The sequence below is a fragment of the Tamandua tetradactyla genome, chromosome 11, assembly GCF_023851605.1.
Source record: "Tamandua tetradactyla isolate mTamTet1 chromosome 11, mTamTet1.pri, whole genome shotgun sequence".
Lineage (NCBI taxonomy): Eukaryota > Metazoa > Chordata > Mammalia > Pilosa > Myrmecophagidae > Tamandua > Tamandua tetradactyla.
The window spans coordinates 6439208-6454073 of NC_135337.1; the positions used below are offsets into that span (position 1 = coordinate 6439208).

At 33.3% G+C, this 14866-nt stretch overlaps 1 protein-coding gene across 4 annotated transcripts in view; it reads right to left on the reverse strand.

The window, feature by feature from the left end:
* Positions 1–14866, reverse strand: part of SYCP1 (synaptonemal complex protein 1) — a 188026-nt gene that overhangs the window by 169041 nt on the left and 4119 nt on the right. For all 4 annotated transcript variants that reach the window (XM_077119795.1, XM_077119793.1, XM_077119794.1 and 1 more), the window contains 6 exons: positions 12721–12885; positions 11944–12011; positions 8574–8647; positions 2350–2408; positions 1106–1175; positions 330–403 (listed from right to left, as the gene is read on the reverse strand). In XM_077119795.1, the coding sequence (XP_076975910.1) occupies positions 330–403; positions 1106–1175; positions 2350–2408; positions 8574–8647; positions 11944–12011; positions 12721–12885 (510 nt within the window). The remainder of the gene's footprint in view (positions 1–329; positions 404–1105; positions 1176–2349; positions 2409–8573; positions 8648–11943; positions 12012–12720; positions 12886–14866) is intronic.

Here is a 14866-nt window from a genome sequence, read left to right on the forward strand (position 1 = left end):
AATCACCATTTTTACATTTTCTGAGGTTTTTGTCCAAATAAAATTTCTCATAAAATATTTTGCAACAATGTCCTATTACCCACTGATATAAATGCAGTAGACGAGTCACTGATTGGAAAAACACACGGCCAGTATTCAGTGAATGGAAATACGAATGAACAAAACCACTAGTGTTGCTAGAAACAAGGTAAATATTTGGATAGCTATAATATTACAATTCTCTAATAGAAATTTATCATGCATCAAAAAACTCAAATTTGTTTGGAAATTTTAAGTAGTTTATGGATTAACAAATACAAAACACAGAGAGTTGTTAAAAATATATAAACCTGCTTTTCCTTGTCATTTACTTCCTTTTTGCATTCTTCTTCAAGGTGTTGGATTTTTTCATAATCTTCCTTTACTTGAAAAATAAAACAAATACACTTTAATGGCTTAGCATATTATATAACCTTTCTATTACAAATAAAATTTAAAGTTTCTGAGTTTTTTTTTGCATTAGCAGGCACTGGAAATCAAACCCGGGTCTCCGGCATGGCAGGCATGAACTCTGCCTGCTAAGCCACCATGTCCTGCCCAGTTTCTGTTATTTTATTTCACCCCCATATTCAACTCAATATAACAGTAAGCCCTAAAAGGTTCTAACCAGTTAAAACTGCTGGTGTGCTCTTGCTGTTTTCTTTTTAGGAAAATAGTGAATTTAAATAATATCAAAGTCTACAGTTTATATAATAGGATGAATATAAAATTTATTCTTGGGACACTTTAACCTGAAATAACATTTTGACTATATGTATTGTCACTTTAACACGCTATACCTTACCAAGAAATTTAAAAATAATAAAAAGCCACAATTCAAAAAAAACAACAAATTCCACAAGACTTTGAAGGGCTGACAGAACTATACACTTTAAAAAGCCAAAAACAAGTATTTTTAACGTATATCAATTTCCTGCCAACTTCCACAAGACTTTGAAGGGTTTACAAAACTATACACTATACAAAACATAAAACAGGCATTAGGCTGGAAAAATGAAAACATTAGCAGATCTAATACAAATATGAAGAGCAGACAAGTAATACAAAAATTACATAGGATCCCTACATTTAAAGTGCATTTCCAGTCTAGAATTCTCAGCTTGCACACGAAGTTCTTCAAAAGCTATTATCATTTTCTGGAATACAAAATCGAATATTTAAAAATCATACTTAGACTTTCTGAACAGCTTTCTTCAACAATGAAAATATTAATAAAGTTGCATCATGTGATCAATAGATTTAAAACCACACAACTTTGAATGAAGAACATAAAATTTTGATTAAAATTTACTAAAAAATGTATTAAGAGTATCTTCTATGTTAGTCTCCCTGATGTTTAAAGGTACTGGAGACTTATATAAAACGAAACAAGAACAAAATGATTGTTGTTATTCTAATCATTTATCTAATGATTTCAATTATTAGCGTGTATCAAAACTGTAACTTTATATTTATTTGTCTTTATGTATTTGATTTGTATCCTTCACTAAAGAATAACCTCTGTGAGGCCTCTCTCCACAAGAGTCTAAGTTATATTTCTGTCATTTGCATGCATTCATTCATTCAACAAATCTTGATTTACAAAGTCAGATGAATTCATTCACTCACTCAATAAATATTTACTGAACGCTTATTATGTGCCAGGCACTGTTTTAAGCCCTAAGGGTATAGGACAAAGTCCCTACCATTCATGAACTTACACTCCATTTCATGTCAAATAAAATGCCATATAATTTTAAGAGTTCTTCAGGGAAGTTAATTGAGACAAGGCAATAAGAGGATAATTGAATAGGAAAATATTTAAATAAAGTAGTAAGGGGATATAACATAAAAGCAGAATGAAGCATAAAAGATCTTGAACACAAGAGTTCTAGACAGAGGAAACAAGTATAAACATTGGAAAGAATTTAGTAAGTTTGAGAAACAGAGTAAAGAGAAGAGTGACTACAAAAGAGAGGCAAAGTAGAAAATGACAGGAGATGGAATAAGATGCAAGTACGAGCCAGACAGTGATGAAGAATGTTTTGTGTTTTTACGAGCCATGAGCAACAACGTACTGGTTTCTGACAGTCAATAAATATTTGATAAACTAAGTTAAATGGTATCACTACCATGCAAGTCAAAAAGCTACTAAATAACAATATTAACACTCATAGTAGAGAACTCTTGGAGTTACACTGGTAATACAATCATAAATCAACAAATAAAAATAAGCTTTTTAGTAAGGACAACTGAAAATATCTTTAGCGCTATCACTCTACCTTGCATAGAAATACCTGTTTAAAATATCAACTTGTCACTACCACTTACCTCAATGTTATTATTTAGATCCATATAAACTTGCCTAGTTTCTTCCCGTTCATATTCATCTATTAATACAAAAATTTTCAAAATTAAAATGTAAAATAATTATAATGTCAACAAGTAATACTCAAAATACCTATTAAGGACTTCTAAACAACCAAGATGCCAGTTTAAGATGCTCCAGGGTCCCACTCCCCAACAGAATCTTTGAACAAATTAATGAGGTTGGCAGAGAGAGAGAAAGATAGGGTGCATGGGTGGTTCAGTGGTAGAATGTTTGCCTGCCATGTGGGAGACCTGGGTTCAATTCCTGACCCAGGCATTCCCCGAGGTGGCCCAAAAGTTTTTTAAAAAGCTGGCAGAGCCATATTCCTCAAAACTCCAGTAAAGAGCTTACAAGTTCAAATAACTGGACAAGCGACAAATTAAGAACACACAACTTAAATCTGGTAGGAGGCTCAAGGAATCTTGTTGGCCCCTCCCCAATACCCTTATCAGTGCAGTGTAAAGCCAGCCTCCATTCATTTTGTGGATCTCTGGCCCTGTTCTGAAGCTGCAGAAAATCCCTAGACACATTTTGAGGTGCCTGTATGTCAGCACCAATCTATAGAAGGGCATCGTGAAAAAACAAACCCAGGACATTCTTCTCTAGTTTGCCCTCTCAGAACTTGTGTGCAGGCAGCAGCAGCTTTCGGACAGCTAAATCAGTGTAAGAAAGAACTAAATCAAAGTGGCTTGTGGAAAAGTATTACTGGCTTTAAGACATAAAAGAGCAGGGAAATAAGGGCAGGGGTATAAGAGAGTCTATTCCATAGTGAGTAGAGAGGCATTCAGATTCCTGTAGATGGAAGAATTCCTAAGTTTACAAAAGCAAGCCCAGACAAGATGGAGGGTATGCTGGTTTGAAATTGTTATACACCCCCCAGAAAAGTAATTTTCTTTTAATCCAATCTTCTGGGGTCAGACCTATTGGGTAGGACCTTTTGATTAGGTTGTTTCCATGGAGCTCTGACTCTGGCCCATTCAAGGTAGGTCTTAATACTCTCCTAGAGCCCTGTACTGATAGACAGCCAAGAGAGTACAGCTGTGTAAAGACAGAAAATATCCCAGGAGAGGCCAGAAGGATCCACAGGAGCTGAGAGAGCCATTTGCAAACCAACCCAGGAGACTGAAGAGCCAGCAGTCGTGACCATGTGCCCTCCCATGTGACAGAGAAACCCCAAACATGATCAGCCTTTCTTGAGTGAAGGTATCCTCTTGTTGATGGCCTTAACTTGGACATTTTCATGGCCTTAGAACAGTAAATTTGTAGCCTATCAAATCCCCTTTGTAAAACCCAATCCATTTATGATATATTGCATTTCTGCAGCTTTAGCAAACCCAAAGAGAGGGTAAGAAAAGAAAAGAGAATCCCACAATTTTACCTTGAGCTGATCTTCTTGGTAGAAGGACTAAACTCTGATGAACAGCACCAGTCAACACAGAACCAACTGGCAATCACTGTGAACGGTGTTCACTGCATTGCTTTATTTGAATATGTTAGCTCCTGGCACTCAAAATAATCTGTTATATCCCTAGATGGCTACAAACGTAATAGAAAGCTCAAGGACTAAACCCACAGCTAAGAATTTAAAATATTAAAAGGTACAATGTGCACCAAAGATTATAGGATAAAGAAACAAGAAATGATGGGCCATTCAAAGGAACAAGATAAACCTTCAGAAAACATCAACAAAGAATATCAGAATTAAGAAATACCAGAAAAAGACTTAAAACAATTGATCTTCAATATGCTCAAAGACATATAAAGAAACACAAAGGAAATAATTAAAGAATGTCAGGGAAATGCTATATGAACAACTATAAAAATATATGAACCTAAAAGCAGAGCTCCAAAATATATGAAATAAATACTGCTGCATTTGAAGGGAGAAATAGACAGGAGAAATACTAGGAAAATTCAATAATACCTAATCAATAACCAATAGAACATCTAGACAGAAGATAAACACAGAAATAGAAGACCTTAATGATACTATAAATCAACTAGATCTAAGAGCATATATAGAATATTTTATCCAACAACAGCTGAATATAAATTCTTCTCTAGTGCACATGAGGCATTCTCCAGGATAGACTGTATGTCAGGTCACAAAACAAGTCTCAATAAATTTGAATATGTTGAAATCATACACTGCATCTTTTCCAAAAAAAAAATGAAATGAAGCTAGAAATCAGTACAATAGGGCAGAAATGGAAAACTCCCAAATATGTGGAAATTAAACAAAACACTCTTAAATAACCAATGGGTCAAAGAAGAAATCACAAGAGAAATAAGGAAATATTTTGAGGCAAATGAAAAATGAGAATGTCCTGTAGGCACAACACAACTATGGGATGCAGCAAAAGCAATGCTGAGAGTGAAATTTATAGCTCTAAGTGCTTCTATTAAGAAAGAAGAAAGATCTTCAATCAGAGACCTGACCTCACAACTACAGAAATAGAAAACAAAAGCAAACTAAACCCAAAGTGAGCAGAAGGAAGGAAATAAAGATTGGAGTAGAGATTAAAGATAAACAATGAAACCAAAACTTGCTTTTTGAAAAACAATAATCAACAAAGCTTTAGCTAATTTTTACCATAAAAAAGAGAGAGGATACAAATACCTAAATGAGAAATGAAATGGGGACATTACTACCGAGCCCACAAAAATCAAAAGGATTATAAGAGGATACTATAGACAGTTGTACACCAAATTAGTTTATCTAGATGAAATGGAAAAATTCCTAGGAACATAAAACCACCTACACTGACTTAAAAAGAAATCAAAGATCTTAACAGACCAATAGCAAGTAGAGATTAAATCAGCAATCAAAAACCTCTCAGCAAAACATATCAGATTGTTCCACTGAGGAATGTTACTAAACATTCCAAGAAGAGTAATCACCAATCCTACCCAAACTTTAAAAAGCTGAAAAGGAGGGAACATTCCTTAACTTGTTTTATGAGGTTAACATCACCTTAATACCAAAGCCAGATAAAGACATATAATAAAATAAAATTAAAACCAATATTCCCTAGAAATATAGACAGAGGCAAAAATCCTCAACAAAATACTAGCAAACTGAATTCAATAATACATTGGAAAAATTATACACCATGATCAACGTAAGAAAATCAATTAATGTAAAACGTCACATTAACAGAAAAAAAGGAAAAAAAAAAACCCATATCTTCACAACTGATGCAGGTACGCATTTTACGAATTTCAGCACCGCTTCTTAATAAAAACTAGGAAACTCCCTCAGATATGAAAAGGGGCACAGGTAACATCATACTCACACTGAAACCTCTAAGATCAGTAACAAGACAGGGATGACCACTATCACCATGGTTATTCAACACTGTACTAGAAGTTTTAGCCAGAGCAATTAAGAAAGAAAAGAAATACAATGGCATTCAAACTGGAAAGGAAGACATAAAACTACTCCATTTCCAGATAGCATGTCCTAAATATAGAAAATTCTGAGAAGTCCACAAAAAAAAAAAAAAAGATAGTAGAGCTAATAAATTCAGCAAAGTGGTGGGGATACAACAGCAACCCACAAAAGCAGTGGTGTTTGTATCCACTAGTAATGAACAACCAGAAAGCAAATTCAGAAAAAAAAATTCCACTTACAATAGCAATTAAAAGAAACAGTATCTAGGAATAAATTTAACCAAGGATGTGAAGGACTTGTACATGGAAAACTACAAAAGACTACTCAGAGAAATTAAAGAACTAAACAAATAGGACATTTTGTGTTTACGGATTGAAGACTAAATATTGTTAAGATGAAAATCCTATCAAAAGTAATTTACAGATTCAATGCAATCTCAATCAAAATTCCAATTTCCATCTTTGGAAAAGTCAATGATCAAATTTATATAGAAAGGGAAGGAGCCCTGAATAGCCAAAATCATTTTGAAAAAAGAAATCAAATTTGGAGGACTCATACTTCCAGTTTTAAAGCTTACTACAAAGCTATAATAATCAAAACAGCATGGTACTGGTAAATGGACAGAGACATAGATCAACGGAATTTAATTGAGTGTCCAGAAATAAATGCTCACATACATGGCCAATTGATTTTTGACAAGGGCATTAAGTCCACACAATTGGGAAAGAATAGTCTCTTCAACAAATGATGCTGGGAAAACTGGTCATCTATATGCAGACGTATACCCCTACCTCATGTTATATACAAAAAAACAACTCAAAATGGATCAAAGATCTAAATATAAGAAACTAAAACTATAAAACCCCAGAAGAAAACCTGGAGAAGCATCTTCAGGATCTTCTATTAGGCAATGGTTTCTTAGACTTTACATCAAAAACATAACAAAAAAAGAAAAAATTGATAAATAGGACTTCATCAAAATTAAAAAGCATTGCGCTTCACAAGTCATTATCCAGAAAGTGAAAAGACAACCTACAGAGTTGCAGAAAATATCTGGAAACTATATAGCCAAAAAGGGTTTAATGTCCAGAATATATAAAGAAATCCTACAACTCAACAACAAAAAGACAACTCAATTTAAAAATGGATGAAATACTCCAAAAGAAGATACACAAATGGCCAATAAGCACATGAAAAGTTGGTCAACAGCATTAGCCATCAGGGAGATGAAAAGGAAAACCTCAATGAAATACCATTTTCACATTCAGTAAAATGGTTACTACTTTCTTTTTTGTTGTTTTTTTTTCTTTTTTATTTTTGTTTTAGAATGGTTACTATTTAAGAAACAAAATAACAATTGCTGGAGGGCTAATGGTGAGAACATAAAATGGTGGATGTAGAAAACAGTGTGGCAGCACCTCAGGAAGTTAAATTTAAAACGCCCATATGATTCAGCAATCATACTCCTAGGTATATACCCAAAAGAACTGAAAGCAGGGACTCAGATGTTTGCATAAGAAAATTCGCAGTGGCATTATTCACAACTACCAAAGCGATAGAAGCAACCTAAATTCCATCAACAGAAGAATGCATAAACAAAATTTGTACATAAACAAAAGGGAGTATTATTCAGTCATAAAAAGGAATGAAGTTCTGATACATGCAACAACATGGATGAATCTTAAAGACATCATGTTCAGTGAAATAAGCCAGACACAAAAGGACAAATATTGTATGATCACTTTTATGATATAATTATAACAAATTCATAGAACCAGAAATTAGAATTATAGATTATTGGGGGCAGGGGTAGGGTGGAGAATGGGAGTTAATGCTCAATTGGTACAGTTTCTTTTGGGGTAATGAAAAAGTTTTGGTATGGAGGGTAGTGATTGTAATACAACATTGTGAATGCACTGAACACCACCTAATTGTATACTTTAAAGCAGGTAAAGTGGGAAATTTGAGGTTTTATACATGTTACCAAAATAGAACTTTATAATACAAAGAGTGAAACCTAATGTAAACTATAGACTAAGGTTAATGATATAATTATAATAGTATAAAGTAGTAAGCTATGTGATAGAACAAATAAAAGTTTTTAGCTGAGAAAAGTTGGGGTTATCCTGCAAAAGCAGGAAGATAAAATTTCCCAATGGATTCAGAAACAAAGAAAAAAAAGTAAAGCTGGTATCAAATTAATGGCAAAGATAAAACTATTTTTGATGAGATTTTAATGTTTTGTCATTGAAGAGAGAAATTGATACTACAGAATTTTAAAAAATCAAAACATATTATAGAAAACGTGTTCTTTCATATATATTATACCACAACCTTATTATAATGTTTTAAAAGAACTCATCATCTCTTAGGAAGAAATGAGAGATTTCCATTTAGACTGAAAATAAGGATTGCACCAAAATTCTTAAATATTATGCCTTCAGCATCTCCCTCTGCCAGTATTTTCTATTATGAACCTGGCTATCTCTCTCATTCTTGATTCAAGTTCCTGGTGTTCTGACAGAAAAGAACGGTTAGTCTCAAGATTCAGCTTTAAGTTACATGGAGATTAACTATATATCCCAAGAACACATATTTTGAAATACACTATCTTTCAAAAAGCTCAAATCTCCAAAACTGAGTTACTTTTTATACAAATAAATGGTGAGGCACATATAATTTATTCAAATAAAAATTGGTTCCAAAAACAATTTCTTTGCCACTCCATCTCCACCATTAAAATAATAATAATACACTTATAAAATCACATAAAACAAGAAAGATATTTACACTTCTTTGTCTTTTCTGCAGATCTGGTACAGGTTTCTTTGAGTAGATTACATAAATGCCTTGTAGCATTATTCCTGAAACACAGGAAAGAGTTAGCCAAAGTATAACATGTTCTCAAAATCGAAATCACACGTGAAAGTAATAAAACATATTGTAAAAATTCTTAAATATTTAAAGAAAATTTTTAGGTATTACATTCAGTATGTATCACAAATCTCTCATAAATGAATGTATGAACAAAAAGTGAATTGATCAATAAAGATGATTTAATAACTGTGTCCTTTTAAAAGTAAAAGAGGTGGCACCTTAACAAGTTTCTATCCAAGTAGCTATCAATAACTGTTCAGTAAAATGTTCCATATTTGCCCAAAGTAAAATGAGAAGATGGGGTTGGGCTTTTCATTTACTAACACTTAACCAGAAAAGTTCTAGACATCTATCCTTCAAAACATAAAATAGGAAAACTTTCTGACGAGGCAGTCTTTAAGTGAATAATAAGAACTTTGGCTCTCTTGTTAAAGTTACTAACACATATAGAGCAGTTAGGTTTAATTTTCTAATTTATACTTTTCCTAAATAAATTAGTTTTCACAGATTAACAATTAATAATGATTTTTTAATAATTAATAGCAATTTTTAAACCTATATTAGGGAAAAGCAAAACCCAGAATATGACACAGACCATATCTTTTAACATTTTCAATAATCTAATAAATGAAAACGTTAAGAAATCAAGGGAATTTTTGCTTTGTTTTGTGGTGTAGGTCGAATTATGTACCCCAGAAAATAACATGTTCTGAATCTTAATCCATTCCTGTGGTTGTGAACTCACTGTAAACAAGTCCTTTTGAAGATGTTATTTTAGTTAAGGTTCAGCCAACTGAATAGTGGGTCATAATCCTATTTCTGGCAGCCTTTATAAACAGAATGGAACTCAGAAGAGAGAGAAAGCCAAGGGAAGATGGAGGTCGAAGCCACACAGAAGAAAAAGGTGAAAACACCATGATATACACCACCATATGACAGAAGGGCCAAGGACCCAAAGATTGCTGGCAAATGATTCCAGAACACCACAGTTTTCTGGGAGAAAGGATCACCTTGAGGCTGCCTCAATTCTGGACTTTTCCTAGCCTCAAAACCATTGGACAATAAATTCCTGTTGCTCCAGCCAACCCATGTACATTGGCTGGAGCAACAGCCAACATATGTTTCAACCAAAAAAACATAGCATTTGTTTTAACAGCTGGAAAACTAAGACTTTTGCTTCCAAAGCTTGTGACTACTCTCTAGTACAAAACAATAATTCCCAAAGTATGATCCCTGAACCTGCAATAACAAAATCATCTGCTAGAACTGCAAATTCTTGAGTCCCATCACACTGAATCATGAACTCTAGGGAAACCAACTATTAGTTTTAACAGGTCCTGCAGGTGTTTCTGATGCTCACTGTAATGTGTGAACCACTTGTGTAGACAGGGAAATCTTTTGATTGTTACTAGTTTTGTAAAAATCAAAACAAGTGACCAACATATCTCTTCAACTACAACTTGAAAAGCCAACTTGATTACACCTCTGAAGGGCCTCTCCCTGTCAATTTAAACTGAGGGTATAGAAGACTGTATGTGCCTCTACAGGCAATATGCTATTTTAACTACAATAACTTTTTGAACAACATGTTCTTGCATACATGAACATGTATGCCACATATGCTCAATCTAATCAAAAAATATTTATTGCAAGTCCACTATGCACTCACAATGACTCAAATCGAGAATTCTTCAAATTCTTAAAACTGTCTGCAGCAGTTTTCAAAATTTTTACTAAAATCAAATTTTTTTAAGAAATGAAATATTACCTGGGTACATAAAATTTTAAATCATATCAAAATAAAGCTGTTTTTGTTGAAGTAAGAAGAGGAAAGGAACCACAGCTGTGACTACTCAACCTTTCCTTCAGCCCACCCCTCAGCAACCCCTACTCTCCACACCCATTTCAAGAAAAGTAAAACTTCTTAAATATGGCATATTTCACTCCTGAAATACTAAGGTAACAACCTCTAATTTCCCTCCTGGTTAACTCCTTCTCTTCTTTCACATCATCTTTCATAGAAAGGCTTCTCTGATCACTACCACTGCATGTTATAAGACAAGACTTTTCATGAACTTATCCAATTATTTAAACAAACTCCAGAAATGTTAGGGTCTCTCAGACTACAACTGGCAAGTAATTATTTGAGGCCAAAACTGACACTCAACTGAAACAACTGCTGAAAACAGAAGGAAATCACACCCCTAAATAAAATCACTCCCCCCTCCCCACAAAAAAAAATGGCATAGAGTCTATACTGTACGAAGTTATACTATATTCTGTAACTAAACTAAATTGCCATGGTATTCAAAGAAACACATTTATTCATGGAGGCAGCAGCAGTCTTTTTTTAAAAAGTTAACAAGTCATCAGATACTTGATAAAGAGTTACAACAGGTTTTACATCTGCCTCATAAGATACTGTATTTATATGTAGTATATACTTTCCAGTTCTAATATTTAAATTTCATCCTTCAACAGACTTCTCTACAATCCCTACTCTCCACCCTACTTCAAGATTAAGTCAACTCCTTAACATGGCATGGCATTATGCCAAAACCATCAGTTGAAATGGCATTTTTCATATATTGGTAACTTCACTGATAAGGTGATGGGCCTTCTAGAACCATGTTTAGTATGATGTTTAAATTGAAGTAAGTAGTAATAAACTAATTTGACACTTGGTGGAGCCATACATTGCATTCTAACTACTCAATATTTACTTGGAAGATAAATAAAACTATTTCACTTATTTAGTAAATTCTGCATGATACAATCTGAATGAGGTGATAAAAATAAAAATAAGGCTAAGCTTTTTAACTTTTCCAAGAAGAGGAAAGTAAAAGTAAAAAGTCGTACTAAAGCTTTAAATAAGAGTTAATGGGACAAACATAGGGCCACTGCAAAAAAAGAATTTCAGAATGAGAATTATCTTGTACACAGAGAAAGAAGGTGAACCCTATATTACAGTGCTGCACCTAATACAATTCTGAAATGAGAAAAGCAGACAATATACATAAGCAGTAGTAGATACAGGATTATCAGGCATCTTTTTTGACACCAAACAATGATTCCTCCTGATTCCTGACATTTTAAAAGTAAGAAATTATTAGCTGGTGACCATAGTTTGCCAGATGCAAAAATTTATGTACAAAAACAAAAACAAAAATTTATGCCTATGTTTTTTTCACAGCACCCAGGTAGAATTTTACTTATAAGTTAATATCATGCAATATTATGTAATAAACTGGTGGTGAAAGAACAAATTCATTAAATTACTTACTCTTTTATTAAATCTTTATTTTCTTGAATTCCTTCTTCTAATTTCAAACTTACTTTTTCATTTTCAAACTAGTTTACAAAACAGAAGAACAGTTTGTCACACATTTTGCTTAGCAAAATAAACAAGTATAATCATTAAGCAGCATTTCTTTGCTTGTGTGTCGTCACAGTGGTCTATAAGAATTCTTTTCTTGCCATGCAAAAATGGATTTCTTTCATCACAAGTAATGTATTTCCCATAAAAATATGGATCTCACCTTTATCAGTCTAAAATCAAGTCTGCTGAATCATCTCCAAAAAGCATTCAACAATATTTTAATGCGATATTATCTTCTCTAAATATTTTGAAGTGATGTTTTATCTTTGCTCTAACCCGATGTTGCATTTTCTCAATATTTTTCCTCCACTTTATGCCATAAAATCGAAGCTAAACACAGCTTCAAATTTAAAGTCTTATCTACATGTCTCATTCTAATAGCATAAAAGACATCAAACAAAACATTGTAAATAATAGGAATTAACAATAAAAACTCTATATAATAAAATAGAATCTTTACATCAATCTTTAACAAAAGTATTTCCTTAACCATTTGCATTAAATTTGTGTAACTTGTTTCTATGTTTATTCCTAAAAACTACCGATAAAATTTCAAAGAACTGTTCTAGCATCCACATCACAGAAATAAGATTAACTTAATTCCCCTAAAATAACACTCTATTTTCAACAGTATTATAAGAAATAGTTGTATAACATTTACAATTCAAAATTTCATTTTACCTGTAGTTCCTGAATGGCTTTACGTTGTGCATCAATTATCTTTCTATTTTCTTGCAACTTATTTTCTTTCTGCTTAAGTTCAGATTCTACATTCACTTTCCACTTCTTGATTTTTTCAGCTTCCTTATACAGTTTCGAATACAATCTGCTCATTGGCTCTGAATTCTATTAAAACAGATTTTCAAAAATTATGTCAATTGTTCAGATTCTTAATATAATAAAATTACACCTGCCTACTGAAAATATACATGGTTAACAGTATATTAACAGTTGAGACAAAATCTCTCCTTAATTTGTACTCTGGAACCATACTGAAAGTCACATTAACTCTTTTAAGTTACTAAAGTAGTATTCGCTACTTCACTAGTCAGGTGACTACTTTCCTGAGTAAAAGCAAATGCCTCCAAGGTATGCTTCAGTCAGAACTTAAAAATATTTTATTCAATCAGAGTATTTGACTAGCTGAAAGCTAAAATAAATCACTCTAAAAGAAAATCTAAATCATAACAATGGTCTTGAACCATTTTGATTATCCAAACAGTTTGAGGACTAAGAATTCAATGAACTTAAAAATATAAAATAGAGAAAAATAATACTGAACACAAGAAATGTAACTTTCATCAAGTTTGAGATTTTATTTGGACTCCCTACCTTTTTGTTTTAATTCACATTATAAAGTAAATGCCAGAATTTATTTAAAAAAAAAAAGTTACACTCACTGAATGAAGCTAAATGTGCATACGATTGAGAAGAAGGACTGAGCATACATATGAAACCGGAAGGAAAGAGAGGATAAAAAATGAGATGGTAAAATTTGGGAATGCCTAGAATGGACACCGATGGTGATTACATGAACAAATTAAAAAAAAAAAAAAAACATTTTTGCATGATATTTTCACATGCAAAATAAGTGTAAAATTTTACAATATTACAGGGTGTTGAAAATAGATGGCAATATTACAGGGTGTTGAAAATAGATGGCATACTGAGCATGGGGGCAAAACTGGACAATTTGTACATCGGTGTCTATGGTCACAGTATTCCTGATCCACAATGGATGGAGGTGGCCTAAAGGTACAATGGCTGAGGAATGGAAGGGGGAACTATGGAATATAGGTATAATAGACTACTGTGCAGCTGCAAGAAGGAAATTGTGAGGTATGTAACCAGGTGAATGAACCTTAAGGACCCTATGCTGAAAAACAAATATTATCATGCCTCAATCATATGAACTAAGTATAATATAAAAACTCAGTGCACTGAAGTCGAGAACATGGGTTATCAGGTTGGGGCCTATTGTAAAGGGTCCTAGATTGTAAGTTCTTACAGTAGTCACATATATTCAGGAGGTGTAACTGTTATTTATAAATTCTGAGATTCTAAGCTGATTGTTTAGAACCTGAGCATTCCTATAAATGTCAGGTATTTATTTGTGTGACACCTGAGACTCAAAGTTAGAGCTCTAAAGCTATGAAAATCAGCAGTACACCATACAGGAACCGTTTAAAAAGTTGAAAAGGGGATCAGACTTTGACTAGAGATATGAATGAAGCTCATATGGATAGAATTAACATATCAGAATACATGGTAAAGGACAATTTCGTCCATATTTTAAAACTTCAACTTCTATGTGAGACCAAAGGGAGAGATTTTTTTTCGTGGAAAATTTATATTTTGGATAGCGCATTTCCTAATTTAACTTGTATGGTCAGTTTAGTTGAACACCATAAGTACATGGAATCTTGAATAGGGCATGAGAGTTTGTTGGTTTTTTCAGGTTACTGTGATGCCCTGACATATCCCAGAGTAATTTTGGCAGTGAATAAAGAAGTATTTGCAAAATCCCCTTGGGGACTGGGGAGAAAGGAGGAAATATTTAACTTCTCCATTTGAAGAACTGCTGATATTCTCACAAGCAGCTGGGACAATCAAAACCCTCACTCTTGGGGTTTGCCCCTATGAAACTTATTCCGATAAAGGATAGGCTAAACCTACTTAAAATTAGGCCTAAGAGTCACCCCCAGAGAACCTCTTTTGTTGCTCAGATATATCCTCTCTCTGTAAGCCAACTTGGCAGTGAGCTCACTGCCCTTCCTCCTATGAGGGACATGACTCCCAGAAATGTAAAGCTCCCTGGCAATGTGGG